Below are 23222 nucleotides of genomic sequence, written 5' to 3' on the forward strand. Positions count from 1 at the left end.
TAAGCCGATTTTTAGCCATTACTCTAGCTATGTTGGACATTTTGCAGTTGTTTTTAGATTAATCGGATTATATAAGCTACTATGAAAAAATGTGTTTACCGAACAGGCCGATATCAAAGAGTGTGCCATATTTATTTTAAATGATATCATTATATATTAAATTATTCTGAGACTGGGGGCTAATTCCACTATTTTCTATAATTTTTTTTTACAATTAAAATTAAGTCGATTCGCACCCCGGGCACATATATGGACGATGGCAAGAGAAAGATTGACTATATACTCGTTTACAAGAAACCCCTTATCTACGCAGACGGAGAGATTAAGAAAGAACATAGGAGGTTGATTTTTGAGAAAAATTTGGTCAAGGAAGGCTTGCAGCTTGAGAAAACCGATGCTAGGGTAAATGGCTTTAGAATCATTTTGCGTCTAATCTCGATTTGATTATCAAAATTTAATTCTAAAGAGAGTTAAAATATCGGTCTTAGACCGAGTCGGGGCCTGTTAAGGTTTCGGAATGCATCAAAGATCGATAATTATTATAAAAAATTGGGTCTTAATGTTATTTCTCTCAACCTTATAAGTAACGAATCGAATAATTAACTTCGAAAAAAAAAAAATTATTCACTTCATCTAGGAAAATTCCCAGGGATTAATTTATCTCAAAATTCACGCGCCCTTCGAAATTCTTTGCAAGTACGCTCAACTCATGAACATCAAGATGCCTGTCAAGGTATACTACAAATATTAATTATTTCTTTAAAAAAAAAAATAAAGGCTATTAATTACCAGAGATGCGCTGATAACACTTATTATTTTTGACAATATACTTAATAAAACCTTAGAAAATATTATTTTAAATCTATTGTCGCAATCCAAAATCCTGATTTAGTCGTTTAAAAAAAAATAACATATCGAGGTTTTTAATAGGACTGTGCCGCCGATCCACAATTTTTTAACACATCTGATTCTATATTATTAAAAAAAATGATCCGATATTTATATCGATTTTTGAACCAATGTCTTAAAAAAACATTATTTTCTATCTTAAAAAAAACCAACTAACTTTCACGAATGATTAAGTTGTATTTTCCTTTTTTTTTATTCTCCAAAAATTAATAATCTAAGTTAAAATATTTGCAAAAACAGCTCCATTTAGCATAATTTTAAAAAGGGCGAAATCAAAATTTTAACTACCTAAGCCTATAACCTTTCCACCATCTTTGGGCATAATCAATTTTGGCCAAAATCCTGAGTTAAACGTTTTTAAACTAAATCGAGTTTAACAACAACTAGCTGAATGTGACTTGTTAGATCTTTTAAAATCCTTTTCTTGTTGCCGATAATATAACAAAAAATATTGTTTAAATTTTTAATTATTTTTACAAACAAAGTATTTAAGTTCCTTTCATTTAATTTATAATTATGAAATTATTTGTAAAACAAAAAAAAATATTTAGATGATTATATATACAATTATAAAATAACCAAAAACAATATAAATGAAAAACATATCGGATCGGATCGGTTAATTAAAAATAACGGGCCGATCCTATATTTTTTGAAAAGGCGAAATATCGGCTAAGCCTTAGTTTCACCTGATACTTATACAAAATAGAGACAATAACTTACTCATATTAACTTCAATTTTTATTTCTCTAAAAAAATGTATTATAAAGTTCTATTATTTTTACCTCCACAAAAGGGCTAAAATTAATTTAAACAAAGTACGGATAATTTGATTAATTTTTTTTTCCCCATAAAATTCTAATTATTGGTGAAAGAATATTGAATCAATTTTTTAAAGCATATTTTAATTTTAAAAGAATATAAAAATTAGAAGAATTTTTTAAAAAAAAATAAAATAAATGTTAGGAAAAATGGATGAAAATGATAAGAATTATTTTTTCTCTTTCTTAGGTCTTCGCTAGTGCAACTCGATTTGAGCCGATTTTTTTAAAAAAACGGATAGTAAATATTCAAATAAAGTAACCCATGACCGGAAAAAAACTTTATATTTTGTCCCAAAAAATATTGCCAAAGCCTTGAGATTTCGCTAATGGGTATCCAAACATTTGTGCCATCCAAACCTTTGTGCCATCCATGGAAAATAAATGTTCAGGCTTTAGCATAATATTTTTCTGGATAAAATATTCCGTTAGTCATTTTTAAAACTTGGTTCAAATCGAGCCGTTTAACAACGCAAGTCTTCGTTGGCAAATTAAAAATATTTGCAAAGATTTTAAACAATATAATCAGTAGATAAGTGTCTTAGCAAATATTCGTAACAATTTTTTTTAAGTTGTCTGCGAAGACCCCCCCCCCCTCCCCCCTTAAGAAGACGGCATACGGACTGGAAAATTAATAAGAATTTTGTTTTTTTTAAAAAAAATTTATTAAAAATGAAATGACCTAAAAAATGAACAATTTTTACGATAAATTATTTATAATATTTTAATATATTTTGCAAGAATAAAATATATTATAATGATTTTAGTGCAAAATTGTATTGAAAAATTATTCGACCGTCCTTTAGAGAGTTGAATAATTTGGCAACGGCAAAAAAAATATCGGCAGCTATCGATACCGCGATTGAGCGGTAGAGTTTAGGGTTTATTTTTAAAAATAAAAAAACTGTTTGTTTTTTTCAAATATAAATGAAATTTTTTTTTGAAATGTGAAAATCTTGTGTTTTTTTGTTACCAATTTACTTACACCATATAAAAAAAACATTATTTGATATAAAACGCTAAACAAAAATGTTCTCAATTTGTAAGCGCTTCATTTACTATTATATTAAAGTATCTTTATTTATTAATTTCATCTTAAATTAGCAAACAATGTTAAAATAAAAAATATATAGGAGCCGATAGAACCAGCCGGGTCTCTCGATCTCTGCACTAGTTTAACATCCGGCATCCGTCCAATATCCGGCACCTCGTTATTATATTTTATTGAAACATTATTCTAGAAATTCATTTTAAATAAAATTTAAAAAAAATTTCCGGGTACTATAATGATATATCTATCACGTTCCTAAGTCTAGTGTTAAATGTTATAAATCAGTATAACTCCAATGCTTTCGACAATAAATAAGCTTATTAATTTCACAAGATTTACTTATACTTGCTAAAGAAATTGTTGCTTATAAGCGCTGGCTCTTCAATTTAAAAGTGATCATATTTATAACACTCTATATATATATATACTCAATATCGTTTATAATTCTTTCTTTCTTTCTTTTTTTACAGGAAGATAACTTTCTAATTCAAGTTAGCAAATTCTGGAAATATTTCCATAACCCATTCGCTTTATCCAAAAAATACAAACCCAAAGAAATACGCTATTTTACGTGCGTTTTTAATCAAGACTACATAGACAGGTTTTCGCGCTCGCATGATTCGTGAATTTATTATATTCGATTTTAAAATTTCCCTTTCTAACTAGCTGAAGAAAGAAAATGTCTCCATGCTAAGATTTTCCTTTAAAATTTAATTGGACATGATAAAATTCCTCAGTCTAAATTTTGGATCTTCTTCAGATCTTGGCTGCGCCATAGCTAGAACATTTTTGTTTTTAATCAGCTAGGATCCCCATTTTTTTGGTTTTTTTTAAAAAAATGATGATAGATTTGGAGGTAAGATGATAATAATACCAAAATACATAATGCATTATTATTATTCTAAAAAGAAAGGGAAAAAAAGAGACGAACTAAAGACACGGCCTTTAAGTTATAGAGAAGACTTTTTCTTTTTAAAAATTATGTTAAAGTATAAAAAACGCCAAATTTCAAAAATGAAATTTATTTATAGAATGCTGGATGCATTCTAGGAGTCGGTGTATTTTTGTGTAATCACGTGATAATTAATAATTGCCCCCAATAATAAAACTTAGTTTAAGGTGAGAACCTTAACGCTACAAATTTCAGATAGTTTTATCGTGCATTTTTTTAAAAAAAAATTTATAATAAATATGATTTTTTTTAAAAATACTAAAATTTAAAAATGACACAAAGATTCGTGAGAAAATTGCTTAAAATTTATAGGGTTAAGTATTATACACAATACTAGAATGTATGTAAGATTAGAATTTTTTTTTACACGTAAAAGAAAAGCATTAAATAAATATTATGCCGGAAAATTACATACATTGGCGCTAAACACAAACCTTGTGACATTTAATTATATTACGATTCATAAAATTAATGATAAAAACGAGATGCGTAATCTAGGAAAAACATTTCATTTGAACCTTTCTAATTTTATCAGAATCTCTTCTATATACAATTAATTATACAGTGTTGTGCAGATTTGATGGAACATAATTTCCACATTTTAATATAAATCGTTAAAATTTACATCGAATCTTTAAAAGGATATAATATTTTGCCCTCCCCTTCCCAATAGATTTTATTATACATACTTTTTACCAATTTATAAAAAAAAAATTATTTACATTAATTGAGATTTTTGATAGAAGATAAGAACACCTTTTTTGACAATGCCAAAAGGAGTAAAATCGTTCACGAAATATTATCGCGTTGCAAATACGACATGCAAGCCAGGAATTTCGGTATAAATAAATATATTCTTAAATTTTAAGACTTGATAAAACAAAAAAATTTGCTTATAAATGGGATTAAATATGTTATATCTGAACAATAAAACTTCAAATAAAAAGTTTGAAGAAAATAAAACCGCAGAGAAAGAACAAAATTTACAAGCGATTTTATTTTAAATCTGACGGACCGGGAAATAAATTCGCGGGTCGGATCGGGAAAAAAGGATGGTCCGCTTAATAGAGCTTAGAGAATATGTGTGAAAAATTATTCTAAAGCCTAATTTTGTTAAAATGGTATATTTTTAATTTATTGGTTTATAATTTTAATGATGATAAATGATTATTATAAACAGGGGTCAAATTATTTATTGGCAGAAACAGGACATATTTTCTAATGTATTATACTTATTGATGATTTCTGATATTTTATAAAAGTGATAATCCATAAAATATAGTTTTTTTAAAAAAAATTTAACCACTCCTCAATATTATAACTATTTGTTTATTTTGGTGATAAACTACAAATATTTCAGGTTAGACCTAATATCTATAATAATGTGAGGATTTTTTTAAAAAAAAACCAAGCCAGACCTAGCAACTTTCGTAAAGAAATGAAAGCCTAGCAACCTCAGTGAATGAAATTGGGCTGGACAAGGACTAAGTTTTCATCGGGAGGGGCCTGAGTATTTGCCATTTGCAGACCACCGATATCGATTTAAATAAAACTTATTTTAACTTCAATAAAAATTGAGAAAATAGCTAAAATAAAATAAATTCAAAAATGTATAATGTGTAGAAAATAATTATCTTAGTTTTAAAAATAGTCGGCCAAGTTTCCTAAAGTGAAAATTGAGTAAGAAATCACCTCCGCGCTATGATCTTATATTATAAAACCTCATGGAACCAGAGTTAAACTTTTAAAAAAATTGTAACTAAATGTTAAATATGTACTAGAGGTATTTTTACAAAGTAAAATGTTTTTATTTGTCGCATTGAAATAAATGATGTATATATATTATTAGATTGGCGATTGATTCATATGCATTTGTGTCCATACATAGGAATATGCTATAACGCCATTTTTTAATTTGCACCGTCGATTAAAGTGACATTAATGTGCATTTATATAATGATTAATAAGATAATGGACCTGCATATCACAAAATGGCCTTATAGCTGACTCCTATGTATGGACAATGAAGCCAATCTATTAATATATATATACAAACATATCTTTGATTGGAATATGGAATCCATTGGGATTCGGAATCTCTCAATTTCAAATAATTTAACTGGGGGTACATTTTTAAATTTTAAAATTCAGATTGGAAATGTACATATCATCCAAACCTTTTTCTTAGAAAATTTAGAAGGTATTCATAATTTATACCAATTTTTATATAGATTTTTTAAAAAATATGGAAAGGTTTATGGGTGAAGAATTGTCTGATATTTATAGGACAACTTCTACATGAATGAAATTATTTTAAAATTATTTCTTAGTGAATGATATAAAATCGAGAGATTTAAAAACCCTGGATTCCTTTTCCTAATATATGGTGTGCAATGAAAATTGTAATAATATATTCAAAATATATAATTATCATGAATCCCTTTAAATACTATTTTTTAAAAAAAAATGAAGGCTTAGACAAATTAATATCCAGTGGTACGTATATAAGTTCCTTTCCTTTGCACGATGGCCCATTTTTGGAATATCATTCAGATGCTATAGAGGATCGCTCTACTAATAATCATCACCTTCCTAAAAATGATAGACAGGTATTATATTCATTTAAAAAGCCTGTTCCCATTTCGTGCGTGAAACCCCTCTGTCTTGGTAAATTATCTCCCCCCCCCCATCCACTTACTCCCATTATCTAATCAATCACCTGACTATATTTTTTAGAGATTATGATAGCGAGTATGACAAAACCTTTAGAGTGTCCTAGTTCATGATCTGCTTAGCCTGAGGTAAATAGGAAATAAGTTTCAAAAATAAGACCAACCAATTCAAGAGCCTAAAGAATTTTTTGCATTTTTTTTCTTCTTTTTTTTAAAAAAAAAAATTGATTTCGAAATTGTAATAATTATCGAAAATTAATGTATATTTTTTTTTATGAAATCTTAAGATATTGTACAAAATTTGGGCGAAGCCAAAAATGTTTTACAAAGAACAGCCGATCGGATTGATAAGGTAAATTAAATATATTTTTTTTAAAAAAACTCATTTTCCTACTTGATATCCTATTATTAGAGACCTGCAGGTCTGGACCGCAAAATAACTTGGGTTTAAGTATCTGAGCGGAGCCTAAAAAATTTATATAACCCGGGCGGGGTCAAATTTTTTAAAATAAATGTACGTAGATTTTCAAAAATGAGATTCATTTCATTTCTTACCTACGGCATAGCCTAATTTATTATTTATTTTGTTTTTCAAGGAATGGCAGGTTTATTTTTAAAATTATTTTGGCTATGAATTACATTAAGAAAAAGAATATAGTATTTTGAAGGTATTATTTACAATCGCGTCGCTATATAATATTATCTTGTCATTTAGGCGCATGCTCAGAATATATTGTTTCTACTTAAATCCATGGCTCAAAAAAGAGGTTTGAGCTCAAATAGTAAATCTTTTTTTTTAGGATTTGGGGATACATGTTAAAAAACCGTTATTAAAGGCCAGCATAAAATAAGAAAGGAGTGCCGAAGGCGCCATTGATTATACATTCTAGCCTCTATTATCGAATAGAATTTATCCTTATTTGAATAAATATAAATCAGGAAATATTTCGGCGAGAAAATAGCCATATATTTTGCCTGGCTCGGATTTTACACTATGATGCTCATACCAGCTGCACTTGTGGGCATCTTGTGGTTATTTTACGGACTTCTAACCATCGATAATTACATTCCCACGTAATTTTATAAATGCTATTTCTTATTCATTATTTATTAATAATAAAAAAAATACTTTTTACAATTTTATTATAATTTAAAATCCTTCACAATTCAAATATATATAAATTTAAAGCAAGTTATTGGAAACTAGAATAATTTCCTAGAAACACCGCGATTTGAATTAATTCCTATTATCCCTATTAATTAGTAGAGCTATCTTTTCCTCTATAATATTTAAGGAAATTCAAAACTTAGGGATATAAGGACCTATTTGTCGAAATTATTACGGTGATGAAATAAAAATTTAAGAGTTTATTATATCAAATTGAATAAGAAATGTTTGGTTCAATTCACTCACATTTTTAATTTTTGAATTCTGCACACGATTTAATTTAAAAGAGTATCTTTTAAAATTTTTATCTATATTTAGATACATTTGAATGGTATCTTACAATGTATGTATAATTTTTTTTTCAAAAGTAAAGAACTCTGCGACAAGAATGGAACCGGTAATATAACGATGTGTCCATTATGTGATGAATTTTGTACTTTTTGGAAACTTTCTGATTCCTGTCTTTATTCCAAAGTTTATAAAAAATTTATTTAATAAAATTTAAAAATATAACTTAAAAAAAGAAGAAATAAAGTAAGAAAAGAAAAAAAAATGAATGAATCTGCATAAATTTTAATATATTTTTATATTACTGTTTTAGCTTGCGTATTTGTTCGATAATCCTGCCACTATCGCGTTTGCAATCTTCATGTCTTTTTGGTGTAAGAGCGTTTAAAAATCATTTTAATTAACGCATTATATCCAGAGCTTAAAAATAAATTTCAATTTTTTTGCCCAAAATTTTGAGCAACAAATCTTTGAAAATCATAAAATAAAATATTTTTTTAAAGAAAATAATCAAATAATTATAAAAAATAAATTTGTTATTTTATAACGAAAGATATTTTATGCACAAAAATCGCAAAATATTTGCTTATTAAGATTTGGGATTTTAGGTAAAATATATCAAAAATCTTGTTTGAATCATTTTCAAAAATCTTTAAAATTTTTAATGTTAAACGCTGGTTATATTTATGTATAGTTTAGTAATTACTTTATTTTTTAGCTTAGCCGACCTAACATAATAAAACGACTTAACCTATTTTATCCCAAAAAAACTCATGACATCGAACTAAGAAGGTTTTATTTTGAAAATATAGCTTAATAATGAAAGACATCGCGTTCAGTCGAATAATAATCTATTACACGCATCTTCTCCTGTATTTTGAAAAAGGAAAAAAAAAAATTATGTTCAGGGTTTTTATAATTTCTTGTTTGGGATGGCCTAAATTAAAAATATGTAATATAAAATTTACTTAGCTACACTTTTCCTTGAGCTATGGAAACGCAAGCAAAACGAACTGGCTTGGGACTGGGATACCAAAGATTTTGAGGAAGAGGAAATAGTTCGGCCGGAATACGAAACTCAAGTTAAAACGCTCAGGAAAAATCCTATCACAAACACCCTGGAACCATATCTCCCACTTTACAGCAAAGCCCTAAGGCTTATGGGGACCGGTATCACCGTCTTAACCTTTGTAAGTTTTTGATAAAGCGCAAGGATGAAAAATTTATAATGAAAAAAAGTAAAGAAAGAAAGAAAGAAAGAAAGAAAGAAAGAAAGAAAGAAAGAAAGAAAGAAAGAAAGAAAGAAAGAAAGAAAGAAAGAAAGAAAGAAAGAAAGAAAGAAAGAAAGAAAGAAAGAAAGAAAGAAAGAAAGAAAGAAAGAAAGAAAGAAAGAAAGAAAGAAAGAAAGAAAGAAAGAAAGAAAGAAAGAAAAAGAAAAGAAAAGAAAAGAAAGAAAGAAAGAGAAAAGAGAAAAGAAAGAAAGAAAGAAAAGAAAAGAAAAGAAAAGAAAAGAAAAAGAAAAGAAAGAAAGAAAAGAAAAGAAAAGAAAAGAAAAGAAAAGAAAAGAAAAGAAAAGAAAAGAAGAAAAGAAAGAAAGAAAAGAAAAGAAAAGAAAAGAAAAGAAAAGAAAAGAAAAGAAAGAAAGAAAATAAAATATAGAATTCTTCTTAATAAAATTCTCTTATTTAATCAATATTATCTAAATAGTTAGTAATGGTGATGGGAGTAGTTTTCGCTATAATTATATACAAGCTATCCATCATTTCGGTACTTCATTCGCAAGGCGACAAAATTATTAGTCACAACGCCAAATTAACCACAAGTATATCGGCTGCCATTCTCAACCTCATAGCCATTATTTTGCTCAATAAAGTTTATAATATTATAGAGTGCAAATACATACATATTATATATACATTGTATTCACTGCTAAAATCTTTTCAGTTGGTAAATTCCCCCGGTTTAATTTTTAAAAAAAACATTTTTTTTAAATTTTATAACTTTTAAATATGTGAGATGTGGCATTTTGAAATATAAAATTAATCGAATTCTCGAAAATTTAAATTATTATGAAAAAATGAGTTTTAGATAGCAGTATTCAAGATTAAATCTATAAAAATGTTTATTAAATCTCTTTGTCGACTTATAAGGTTGAGTTTTTTTTTAGTTCAGTTTATATTAAATTTTAGCCGATGAAATAATATATTACATATTTAATCAAATTATAATGTAAAATGTATATGTTAAAAAAAAAATATAGGTTTACTCAAAAATAGCAATTATTCTGACTGACTTAGGTATAAATTATTTCGACTTTTCATTTATAATGAATGGTTGTAATTATGGGATTCGATTTTTCTTCCCCCTAAAGAAATATTCAATTTTATTAGTTGAGTGATTATGTATTACAAATTTGATCGAATTGTATTGTAAAATGTATGTTAAAATAAAAATACATTGCGTATTCATATTTATATCTATGTTTACAGTTATATTGTTAAGGTTGTCTCTAAAACTTTAACCCTAATCAGAATAAAAATTTGGAAAATTTTTGCAAATATTGTTAGGATCATATTTTTTTATTTTTCTATTTAAAAAAAAACTTTGGCAAATTCGGTGTGATCATTACTGTTTTGAGTTAAATGTGAGATATTATTTACATCCTCGAGATATCACATTTTCTACCTAGCCTATCTCGAGTAGGGCCTAATATGTTTTTGGTTCAGCCCGGGTTTAAAATAAAAAAAATTAATCAATTCCCGCAGACTTCGCTTTGGATCGGGCCGAGCCATTTACAAAAATTATTATTAATTTTACCTTAAAGAACGTCCTAGAACGAGGACGGATTACGAAGACAGTTATACCCTTAAAATGTTTCTCTTCCAATTCGTTAACTATTATTCGTCTCTCGTATACATCGCTTTCTTCAAAGGAAGGTAAAATTTTATTTATTTTTTTGCAAACTTTTGTATCAAAGCTGAACCAATAATGAACTAGAATTATACCCAAATTAGAATTTTAGTACAGATCGACTAATCCAGGGGTAATGTAATTAAGATTTTTTATAAATACCCCCCCCCCCCATAAAAGTTATCCTAGAACCGTCGTGAAATGATAAATTGTGAGGTAAAAAACAAATGGCCCGTATATAAATACTTATTGAGAGTTCAAAACCATTCGTTACTTCCATCATAATAATTCTATTTAGAATAGCAACCATATGATTTAAAAATGGATGCTGACTATAGTATGTTCACTATTTGATTATCTCCCATCTATCAGCCTGAAATGTCAATGCCAATTTATAGCACCACCCTCAGTCCCCGCTATATAGAATATATTATTGGCTCCAAATTTTAATAAATTCTAACAAAAATCCTTGATCTTATTATAACAACTAAGAAATATGGATAAATTTTAGGTACCACGATAAATTATCCCGCGGAAAAGATTTTATGGATCTAAGCACCACCCCCATCTACCCCCCCCCTCCTCCCCCCCACCCTTAAAAGTTTACATGATATTAATAAATTTGTTAAAGGTTCAAATTTGGTATACTCATAATTCGATTTTTTAAAAAAAATTATGTACAATTTTGTTTGAATTTTTATATTTTTTAAAGCTGCATTTTCCTTTCCTTTTACTAAAACCAAAATTTAATATTTCAAATATAGATATTCTGGAAATCCCGTTGAAGGAGGCAAGATTTTTGGGTTTAAGTTAGAAACGGTACGATGCATTTTTTTTCAATTATATAGCCTTTTCTCACCGTAATTATACCTTTTATTAATGAATAAGCTTTGTTTTGATCAGTTTTTGGGGGTAAATATAATAGCTAATATTTTATGGTCGATATTTGAACAAAAATAAGGAAAGAAATAGAAATCAAACAGATTGAAATTATAATTTTTTTTTAAATATCCTTTTGGAAATTAATTTGTACGTTTAATGGTTTGATTTTTTCAAATTTATTTCTATGGATTAATATATTCTCGTAAGATTACACTAATAAAAGCTAAAACTTGAGTGGAAAGGTAAGTATATTATGAGATCCGAGTTCTCTCTCATTTGTTGATGAACATTTAGATTAAGATGACGAAAGAAACATCGGTGATAAAACTGATGTTTATTTGGGGACATTCGAACATAAATTGGTTATTTTTGTCTCGAAATAATTTGTTTATATATAATATTTTCTTTTTTGCGAATTTATATTTTTTTTAAAAAAATTATCATTGAAATGATTAAATTTAGTGCGAACAGGCAGGTTGTATGGCCGAACTTTTCATCCAATTCGTAATCATTATGATTGGGAAGCAAGCGTTGAGAAATTGCCAGGAATTACTTTTTCCGTAAAATAATTATAAAATTTTATTCTATTGATAATTTTGTTTTCACTTTAAAAGCTAATATTATATATTAAAAAAAAGATTATATATATATACTCTTTTTTTTTACTTGAATTAAGAATTCAACAAAATTTAAGTAATTTTAATCGGTTTGACTAAACTACAAATGCTAAGGTAAACTGCAAATGCCAAGGTAAAGTGCAAATGCTTATGTGAAAATTTTGATATATATTCTATTAATTGGAGTAAGATTCATTTTCTTATGATATGTATAACTTATAAAAATTATATTATTAGATATAATCAATAAAAAATGAATAGATATTAATAGTTGTATTTCCTTTTATTAAATTCTTTAATAGAAATAAATTAAAAATAATTACAATTACAATTTTAAATTTCATTAATATTAAATTAGCAAGTTGGTGTTTTAAGAAAAAAAAATTAAAAATTTTCTTTGTTTTAGTATATTATAAAATCTATATATATATCAGAGACCTGCAGAGGCACCATTTGCACGGCCCGGCCCCGCCCGGTTTTAAATTTTTTAGGCCCGGCCCGGATATTTTTTTAAAAATTTTTTTACGGCCCGGCCCGGCCAGGCCCGGATAAATTAAAAAAAATTTTTTTACGGCCCGGCCCGGATTTAAAAATTTGAGTCCCGGCTCGGAATTTTTTTAAATTATATTCGACCTGGTAAATACAAAAATTCTCCCATGAGGTATTTTACCATATTTTTCGCGAGTATTGCTTATTATTTAAAAAATACATGAAAAAAGCTAATATTTTGAGAATATTATATTGAATTTATAAAAATCAGAGACCTGCAGAGGTACCATTTGCACCGCCCGGCCCGGTTTTAAATTTTTTAGGCCCGGCCCGGATATTTTTAAAAAAATTATTTACGGCCCGGCCCGGATTTAAAAATTTAAGGCCCGGCCCGGCCCAAATATTTTTAAAAAAAATTTTTACGGCCCGGCCCGGATTTAAAAATTTCAGGCCCAGCTCGGAATTATTTTAAAATTATATTCGACCTGGTATATACAAAAATTCACCTATGAGGTATTTTACCATATTTTTCAGCGAGTATTATCGCTTATTATTTAAAAAATACATGAAAAAGCTAATATTATGAGAATATTATATTGAATTTATAAAAATTATAAAACTGTTATTTATAAAAATGGATATTTTGAGCAAATACTATATTTTATATTTATAAAAATAAAACTAATATTCATAAAAATGGTAATAATATTTGTCATATACTATATTTTATATTACATTTAAAAAAAATAAAACTAATATTTAATTTATAAAAATGGAAAATATTTTGAGAATATAATATATTGTATTTAATTTACTATTTAATTTATAAAATAAAAATAAATCGCTATTTAAAAAAATTGCATGTATAATAAATAGTATTTTGAAAATATAATCTAATTGCACAATATTAATATAATTTATTTTATAATTTTTAAATATTTTATATTACATTTATAGGTTGGTTTTTCAGGTGTAAAAAAAAATTTATTAATTTTCATGGATTTACCATCACATTTATGTCTTTTTAGATGTGATGTACCATGTTTATAATTATAAGATAATATACTTGAACAATTCTTACATTGTACGTAGCCAATGTTTTTTTAATTTTCATCTATGATGATGTTAAATTTAGCCCATATTTCAGATTATAAATTATTATTTGTATTTCTAAAAGAATAAATATTATTTTTAATTTTATTAATTATATCATTAGTATTTTGTGCCATGATATTCCTTTATTTGATTGTTTTGGTAAATATTCAAAAAATTTAGATATGAATTATAAAAAATATATTATTAATACTTGAATATTGGGGCTTATTTAAGATATTCCTTTATTTGATTGTTTTGGTAAAATATGTTGTAAAAATTTAGATATGAATTATAAAAAAATATATTAACACTTTGTATAAATTTGCAGGAAATTAATAATTAGATCGATCTGTGGGTGTTAGGTGTGTTAACCATCACCCAATATTATATTAATCATATATATAATATAATATAATCTTATAACCATTAACTCATAATGTAAAAATTTTTATAAAAAATATTAAGGCCCGGCCCGGCCCGGGTTTAACAATCTTAGGCCCGGCCCGGATATATTTTAAAAAAAATTTTTAGGCCCGGCCCGGGTTTAACAATCTTAGGCCCGGCCCGGCCGGGGTATATTTAAAAAATTTAAAATACGGGCCGGGCCTGCAGGTCTCTGATATATATATTAGCCGTATTCAAGAAATGAACGTTTTCCTATCTTTATAACGTTAATTTTTTTTTGGTATCAACTTTCATATCTTCATAACGTTAATTTCTATCAACTTTCCTATCTTCTTAATGTTAAATAAATCGAGGGCTTTTATTATCTCGGTAATGTAAAATTTTTTTTTAAATTTATTTTTCTTACTCGGGGATTCGAATTCACGCCTTAATTTCAAAGGCAAACGTTCTTACAGTAAGGCAAACATTCTTATCGTTCAGCCCTTTTAAGCTTTATATTTTGTTATAAAAATCTTTATTTATATTTGATTTTTTAAAATTAACTAAATTTTATCAATATTTATTTTTTTTCATAGGATTACTAAGCTCTAATCTATTGGTTTAAATTTATTTTCTTTATTTTTTTTAATTATTCCATTTTTAATTACTTTATATCGACCATTTTATTTTTTAAATTTTTTAAAAATGGAATATTAAAAATAGCAAAGCATTTTCAACCACAAGTTTAATTTTTATTTAATATATTTTAACTATTTTAAGGAAACATTTAAATCAATGGTAGTTGTTAACAGTTATTTCAGGTAATCATGGTTTTTTTAAAATATTTTAAGAATAATCTTTTTTAAGAGGATGCGGAATGAGAATTTTCTCATTACTTTTATGGTCGTTGTTACCAGTTATTTCAAAATAATATCCAATTTTTATTCCTTATAACCCCCTTCTCTTTTCAGGCCAGGTCCGATCCATTAAATGTAATGCTTTGCTTTAAGCTAAAATATATTGAATACAAAAAATTCCCAAGCAAGGTCCAAGGCCATAATAATTTTGAAAAAAAAACCCCAAGCCCAACCAACGATATGAAAATTTTGGTAGTTGAGAACTGGAATAAAATATTTAAAAAATCTTAATGAATTTTAAAATACAATCAAAATCAGATTTTCCTGGGCTTAATTTTTTTGATCAGGCTAGCCCAGGCCTTAGAAAAATTTGTTTTAGGTCAATGTCTGACCCATAGTTAATAAAAAAAAATTCCCAAACGTCCAAGCTGAATTTCCAAAGCTCAGCCAACCTATTAAGACTAAATGCTATTTTTTGATTAAAAATATATTTTAATTGACTTTTACCAGAGTTCCCTATAAATATTCTGTGTTAAATATTATGATAACCCTCTTCTCTCTTTGGGCCTTCTAAATTATTAAATGTAATGCTTTGCTTTAAGCTAAAATATATTTAATATAAAAAATTCCCAAGCAAGGTCCAAGGCCATAATAATTTTGAAAAAAACCCCCAAGCCCAACCAACGATATGAAAATTTGTTAGTTGAGGACTGGAATAAAAAATTTAAAAAAGTCTTAATGAATTTAAAAATTCCCAATATTTAAATCAGAAATTAAGAATATTTTATGAGGTATGATTTACAAATTTACCTCTTTTTCTACTAAATTTTTATATAATATAAGGTACAATTTTAATATCCAATATTTAAGAACATAAATTCTAGTCATTCTTGAAGGGCTATTAGTGTTATTATAGATATAATCAATAATAAATGATTTCTTTTATCTCATAATAACTAGTTTAAATCTATTAATATAATAATTATCTTAAAAAAAGTATTATAATAACATTTTAAATTACAATAATATAAAATCCGCTAGCTGGCGTATTTAAATAATAATACGACAACTTGCGGATTTAATATTAATGAAATTTAAAATATAATTATAATTATTTTTAATTTAATTATACTAAATGATTTAAACTCTTTATTATGAGATAATTAATGTTTATTCATTTATTATTGAATATATCTAAGAATATAATTTTTTATAAGTTATTTATAGAATAAGAAAATGAACCTCGCTCCAATTAAGAGAGAATAAACAAAATTTTTTACCTATTTTTACCTAAGCATTTGCAGTTTACCTTAGCATTTGTAAAAATTTTTAAATTTTATAAGATAATGATTCAATTTATAGTTCTAAATCTAATTTAATTTCCTTCAATCTTCTAAGAAAGCTTATTTGAAAATCGTCCATTCCATCTGGTTATCGCTATTAATCACTTTGTTAAATTAATTTTTGGATTGTATTTTTTTTTAAATATAATAAGAGTAAAAGGGGACTCTTAAAGATAAATTCTCAGTAATGTAATTTCCACCAAAAATCAAGTTAGAACTAGAAATACTAAAAAATACGTAGATTGGCTAATTTTCGCTAAAATATACCATCAAAAACTTGAGGCACAGAAATTAGTTTTTGTACCATATATTTTAAAAGAATAATTATGGTTAGTTTTTCTCAAGGAAGGAAGGGGGGGGATGTGATATCGTAAACGTTAAGCGTGATTTATGGGATCTGGGAGGTTTACAAAAAATAATTTATGATTGGTGGCTATTTGAGCTTGATTTAAAAATCTAGTGGCTATTATCCTTTATATAAAATATTATATTTTTTTGAAACCCTAGCGTGATTATGAATTGGTGGCGTAGACGTTCATTCCTCCGGAGCCAATCATCTCCCCTCAAATCCCATAACGCGGACAATCATTTCGTAAACGATGATGGAACTAGTCCAGATAACCGGAACGAAAGTAAAATTTAAAAAAAGATACGATTTTGAAGAAAAAAAAATGATGATTGTGGTAGGGCTGGCTTAATTTCATTATATCAATCTGGTTAATCAACTGTTTTGAGATTAATATAATATAAAATAATATTTTCATTTATAAATGTAAATTGTAATAGTGTTAGAGAAGTTAATAAGGGTATCGTTTGTAATCTCACCTATATACTATATTTTTTCCAATTTAAAAATTGGATATTTTTTGGTTATTAGCCAGGACAATTTTTTTTTTAAACTTTAGTTTTATTTTTTCAGGAGATTAGCTAATAATTTTTCATCATTATTAACCGCCTATTGTTAGAATATATTTTTCAGAACTGCCCACCAATTTTAACTTCTTGGGGCTTATTAAAATTAAAATATGATTAAACTGAGAGGGAAAACCTGTATTAAAAAAATATATTGATTTATTAATCTTTAGAACAAGAAGATAACCATAACAACGTTAACGCGACCGATAAAAAAAATAGGAAATGCGATAAAGATATACCTCAATATCAAGACGATTATAATTTAGCAGACACTGCTCCTCTGAGATTATTCGATGAATATTTGGAGATGGGTTTATTATTTTTACTATTATTATTATACATTATAAATTTTGCGCTAACAAAGGTGGACTATGAATTAGGAATATATGTTTTAAAAAAAAAAAATTTTGATTTCAGTTCGATTTTGAAACATTTATTTTGAGAGGAAAAAAAATTAGAATTAGTCGCTTAAATTAAGATTTATTATCATTTGAAAACTAATCCAAGGTTTGTTTAAAGTTATTTTTGAGAAGTAACTAGTTAAAATACACTCTTTCAAAAGTTACATTACAAAAAAAAAAGAATAACGAATATACTAAAATAACGTAAGGTATACAATTTGGGTTTACGACAATGTTCGTGGCTGCTTTTCCCTTAGCTCCCCTTTTCTCGCTTCTGAATAAGATTATAGAAATACGACTCGACGCTTTCAAATTTGTTACGCAATTCAGGAGGGTCATATCTTGTAGGGCTCAGGATATAGGTTTCATTTTGAAACTTTTTATTATCTCATATCATATATGGATATAAATAAATTTAAATTATAGTTTCATATATTATTTATTATATTAAATACCTTTATTTTATTTTTAAATAAATAGGTGTTTGGTACGATATAATTAAGATTATTACAAAATTGTCCGTAATTACCAATGTAAGTTTTTTTTTAGATAAAATATTGTATCTTTTTTAAAGAATTATGTACTAGATAACTTGTTTGCATATTAATTGTAGTGTTATTAACCGGCTCGATTTAAGCCGATTTTTAAAAACGGTTAACTCTATATTTTAGTCAGAAATATATTGTCCAAGCCTCTAGATTTCGTTAATAGATGTTCAAACCTTTGTGCCACCTATGAGCAAAATCTCAAGGCTTGCATAATATTTTTCCTAACAAAATATTGAGTTAGCCGTTTTTAAAAATCGGCTCAAAATGAGCCATTTAACAACTGGTGTAAATTTATTTTTTTAAGAAAACCTTTCTTCCTTACCAATTACACAATCGATACAAAGAAACCTGAGAGAGGCCAAATATTTAAACCCAGGCCGGATTTAAGGAAGTTTCTATTCCAATTTTTAGGATTTTAATCATTATATAATTTTGGTTTTATTTTGTAAATGGTTTAGGAGGGGAATATGAAAGTTGAAGTTAACGAATGTTAAAATGATGTATCATATGATATTTCGACTAGAAAAATCTAAATTGTTTTAGAAAATTCGATCCCTCCCAATTCATAATTATTTATATATTTCGGTCCGGATATTTGAGATGAGGTTATTTTCCTGCCGTAGACTGGCTTGCATGTCTTCTGATAATTCTTTTCGATTTCTTAGTTATTTATTTTAAATGGGGATAGTTTTTCCTCAAACTTTTATCGCAGTTATAAAAGCCACCTTTTGATTTAAAATTTCATTTCATCACTGATATTCTTATAAATCCTGGTTTTTTCATAGATGACTATTATAAAAATTACGCGTATTTATTTTTCATTTTTTTTACCGTTATTTTTAAAAAATGTTCGGGCACTTCCCTAAGGCCATGATTATAGCTTTCACGTCCAACTTTATCCCCAAAATAGTTTACCAATACCATTTCTCGAAATACGACACGACATCTCAAAACAATTACTTATACAACCAATCTAATTACAATCAATATACTCTCGTAGGTTATATAAACCAAAGTCTATCCCTCTTTAATCTGTCCTACCTGAAGCCACCTTTTAGAAGTATCGACGGAATCTACAGCGGGAGTTACAGCGACGCGAACACGAAAAATATTTCCGTCTGTAGGTTTTTTTTTTAAAAAAAAATTACCATATAGATTTTTTTAAAAAAATTATTTTATGCCATATTGGGATATGGAATTCGTGGAGATTCAAAATCTTTTAATTTTAAATAACTCTAATAATGACGTTTTTTTTGAAAAATTCAATAAATCTGACTAAAAAATTCGAAGTTTTGAATGAGAGAGTAATTAATTTCCACTTCAAATTTAATTAATAATTATTAAGATCAAAAATTGAGGACAATAAATTAATTTATTAAGATATATAGCTACTCAATAGTCATTATAAAATAAAGAAAAAGAAAACTATAAATTATAAATTATAATAGTAAAATAAAACTATAAAATCAAAAATATAAAAGTAAAAATTATGAAACTTTTCTTTTCTTTTCTTAATTATTACATTTTTGATCTCACTATTTATACTACTACTTTAAACGCTAAAATTTACAAATCTATCTAACACTTCATTTTTTTACAATTCAATTTTGTTAACTCTAATTAACTAAAAAAAATTCATATTATATAAAAAATCTTTCAAATATAATGTAATCATTTAACATCTTTATCGAACAGTTACGACACTGAGTTCACTCTACCTTTATTGGATGAATTTTTAGAAAATTTTTCTCCACCAACTTTTGCGAACATTTTAATTTGTTATAAATTTAAAGAAGTTTTAAATGTTCTATAAAATTGTCTGATATTATACTAATTTATACCAATTTATACTAAAAAGAATTATTAATTTTTTTAGGAAACTAAATCAAATTAAACCCTATTAACAATAATTCGATTTTTATTAGGAAAGGTAGTATAATAAAATTAAAGATTTTTTCATGGTTATTAATTAAAACTTATTAAAAATTCGACATGTTTTTATTTGAGGAAAATTGTAATTATAAATGAGGAGATGCTTAATTCTTAAAAGGTCAATTGTGTAAAATGATTTTTCTAAAAAAAAAAAATTGCAATAAACCTTTAAGGCAGAAAAGTTTTTAGATGATGGATTGGCATATAAAGTCGGATATCGAGATTTTTTTTCTGAAGAAAATAAATAAAAATTTACATTTTATTTTAGGTACAGAGACTATAGAATTGCCGTTCCCCCTTTCAACTTGAGCTACAAGTATTGGGTCATATTAGTTTCAAGATTGGCTTTTGTTATCATTTTTGCGGTTTATATATAAAATAGATTTGTATTTATTAAATAGTTTTTTTTGTTTAAAGTGAAACAAAGGTTATTACATTTGTGACAATATATTAAATATTACTTAAAATCTTTAAGTTTCAGATTCAATATTAAAAAGATTACAATTACATAAAATTTTTATGAGGTCGATCCGATATAAAATTGATATCGGCCTATTACCAATCCAATATCATATTTGATTTTATTCTGTAAACATACTTATCATTTTAATTTTTTTATGCATACATCTAGTGTTGCAAAATTGTTCCATTGAGTCATTTAAAAACGGCATTACGCAAGTCTGAAGATTTTTTTTATAGATGACAAAGGTTTGGACATCTATTAGCGAAATCTCAAGACTTAGGCAATATTTTTTTGGCGAAAATATTGAGTTAGCCGTTTTTAAAATAGGCTCAAATGGAGGGATTTTGCATCGCTTCACTACGTCTACTCATCTCATATACCTTTCATCGTATAAGATCTATAATTTAACTATATCACAATATAAGTCATTTGAATATATTATAATGATCAGTTATAGTTTATATTCACGAATCTATAAGTAGATAAAATATTTTTATTGATAAATCGCTTATTTATATAATAACATTAATCTATTTATATAATAAGTAACAAACTAATATATTGAGAAATTTGAAATAATTTTTTTTTTTTAAATTAAGACATTTATCGAATTGTATCTGAAAATTTTATAATATTGACGGAACCCATATTCTAAGAAATATAAAATATCGGCCTGATCCGATCAGAAAAAAAATATCCATACATCCCTAATAATTATTAGAAAACACTTATCCAGTGCAAAACAATTATTTAACATAACATTTAACTTTATGTCACAATTATTAGAAAACTATTCCCTATCCTTTGGTTATTAAAATAAAATTACGATTTTTCCATCCCTTCCCCCACCCACCCGTAATATATTTATTCATCCTTTAAAATATTTATATGCTCATTATAATATGCCATTTTTAGTGTTTCGTGTTCGTTATAACCGAGCTAATAGCCCACCTAATCCCCGACATGCCATACATTCTCAAAGTTCATCTGGCAAGGCAAAGACTCCTACTCAGAGGAGCTTTGTACGAGTTCGACCTCGATTCTCCGCTGACCAACCCGGAGCCTGGGGTATCCAACTCTCGAGCCTCCGATAATGTCCACGAAAATGAGCGCGAGATAAATGCCGGAGGTTTGGACGTGAAAAATATTGAAAATATCGATCCAAAAAACCTGGAGGACGCACGAGACAAAAAGATGTTAATTAAACCGGCTGACCGTGATCTGCAAGCACATTTTAGCGATTACCAAAGTGGTCTTATGAAGAAGAATAACATCTCCACCGATATTGATAGAAAGAATCTGGCCATTCGAAAAAAGGTCATCGAAGAACTCGACCAGACTCTCTCAAAAGATTTACTCGAAAATAAAATATTAAAGGATCTCGACGAATTTAAAATTGTAAAGACCGCCAAATTTGACGTGAATATGGACGATACGCTTGGTTGGTCTAGCTTATAAGCGGCGGTACCCTAATGGTCGACATCTCCGACGAGGAGAGATGTCTCCGTTCCAAAGATAAGGAGTAAAACGAGGGATTCTTTCGAAAATAGTATCATCAAAAAGCAATAGAAATATTTAGGAAAATGTCACCCAAAAATTAAATGAGAATTAAAATATTCCTTTCTTTTTTATTTTATTGATTTTTGGAGAAAATATACAATCATTACAACCAACGACAAGAAAAAAAAAATTGAAACTCATAGTAAAATAAAATAAATTCCCCACATATTGCGAAAATGAAATTTGTTTAATTTGATTGAACTATGATTTTTTTTTTAAAAAAATTATGTATTATAATTCTCCGCCCATGTAATAAAGTCTTCCAAACTAGATTATTGACTTACTTTTTTTCCTTTAATTCTATCGTACAATTATTTCCCTTTATAATAAACCTTGCCAGATTGTTTTACTAAAATAAAAATTCCTATCTAAAATCGATACTTAGATTATTATTTTTTTTTTTATTTAATAACCTCTTTGATATGCAATATTCTTTTTTATAAGTAATAATTTTTTAATAATACCATCTTTAGACAAGATATTTTAATATGAATATCCCGTTGTTTTTTTTAAAAAATATCCTAACTTTTTACATTTAGCTCCCTCTCCTCAACCACCTCACTTATTTCCCTTATTTCTCATAACAAATTTTTAAAATATATATATTATTTTAAAAGAAAAATTTGTATAATTTTATGAGGTATAAATATTAGTCATGCACTTACCAAATCTATTTGTATAATTGAAACGATTCGATTGGAAATTGCACGATTATTTATTGTTACTATATTTGATTTTAAAATTAATAAAAATATCCTTGGTTAGGAAAAGGGCGAATATTTATGTTATTAGGTTCAGTTGTGGAAGTTTTTTTGCCAAACTTTGAATTGAGATGTAAAAAATAAATGATGTTTTTTTTTTCAAAATGTAAAAAAACTGGGGAAAACAAGCTAAAAAAAAATTAAATTTACAATTTAAAGAATATGATAATAATAATTTTGCTAATAAAATTTTGGTGAAGAATT

The 23222-nt window shown here is 26.7% G+C and overlaps 1 protein-coding gene across 1 annotated transcript; it reads left to right on the top strand.

Moving 5' to 3' along the window:
- Positions 1-249: 249 nt before the first annotated feature.
- LOC135926684 (anoctamin-4-like) lies at positions 250-22190 on the top strand. The gene is made up of 22 exons (XM_065462615.1): positions 250-402; positions 638-733; positions 3252-3382; positions 4466-4572; positions 6206-6342; positions 6693-6757; positions 7345-7479; positions 7942-8047; positions 8175-8235; positions 8834-9051; positions 9569-9733; positions 10122-10158; positions 10686-10797; positions 11536-11590; positions 12116-12213; positions 16946-17070; positions 17524-17664; positions 17964-18116; positions 18235-18287; positions 19170-19426; positions 20503-20599; positions 21613-22190. The coding sequence occupies exons 1-22, from the start codon at positions 250-252 to the stop codon at positions 22153-22155; spliced, it is 3045 nt and encodes a 1014-aa protein (XP_065318687.1). The 3' UTR covers positions 22156-22190.
- The last annotated feature ends 1032 nt before the right edge of the window (positions 22191-23222 follow it).

Source organism: Gordionus sp. m RMFG-2023, chromosome 3 (genome assembly GCF_954871325.1).
Source record: "Gordionus sp. m RMFG-2023 chromosome 3, tfGorSpeb1-WG-v2, whole genome shotgun sequence".
Lineage (NCBI taxonomy): Eukaryota > Metazoa > Nematomorpha > Gordioida > Chordodea > Parachordodidae > Gordionus > Gordionus sp. m RMFG-2023.

Coding starts and splice junctions, on each gene's coding strand:
- LOC135926684 (XM_065462615.1), top strand. CDS start 250: ATGGACGATGGCAAGAGAAAGATTGACTATATACTCGTTTACAAGAAA. Junction 17,071..17,523: donor TCCAGATAACCGGAACGAAA/GTAAAATTTAAA, acceptor ATTAATCTTTAG/AACAAGAAGATAACCATAAC. Junction 20,600..21,612: donor CTTTTGTTATCATTTTTGCG/GTTTATATATAA, acceptor TGCCATTTTTAG/TGTTTCGTGTTCGTTATAAC.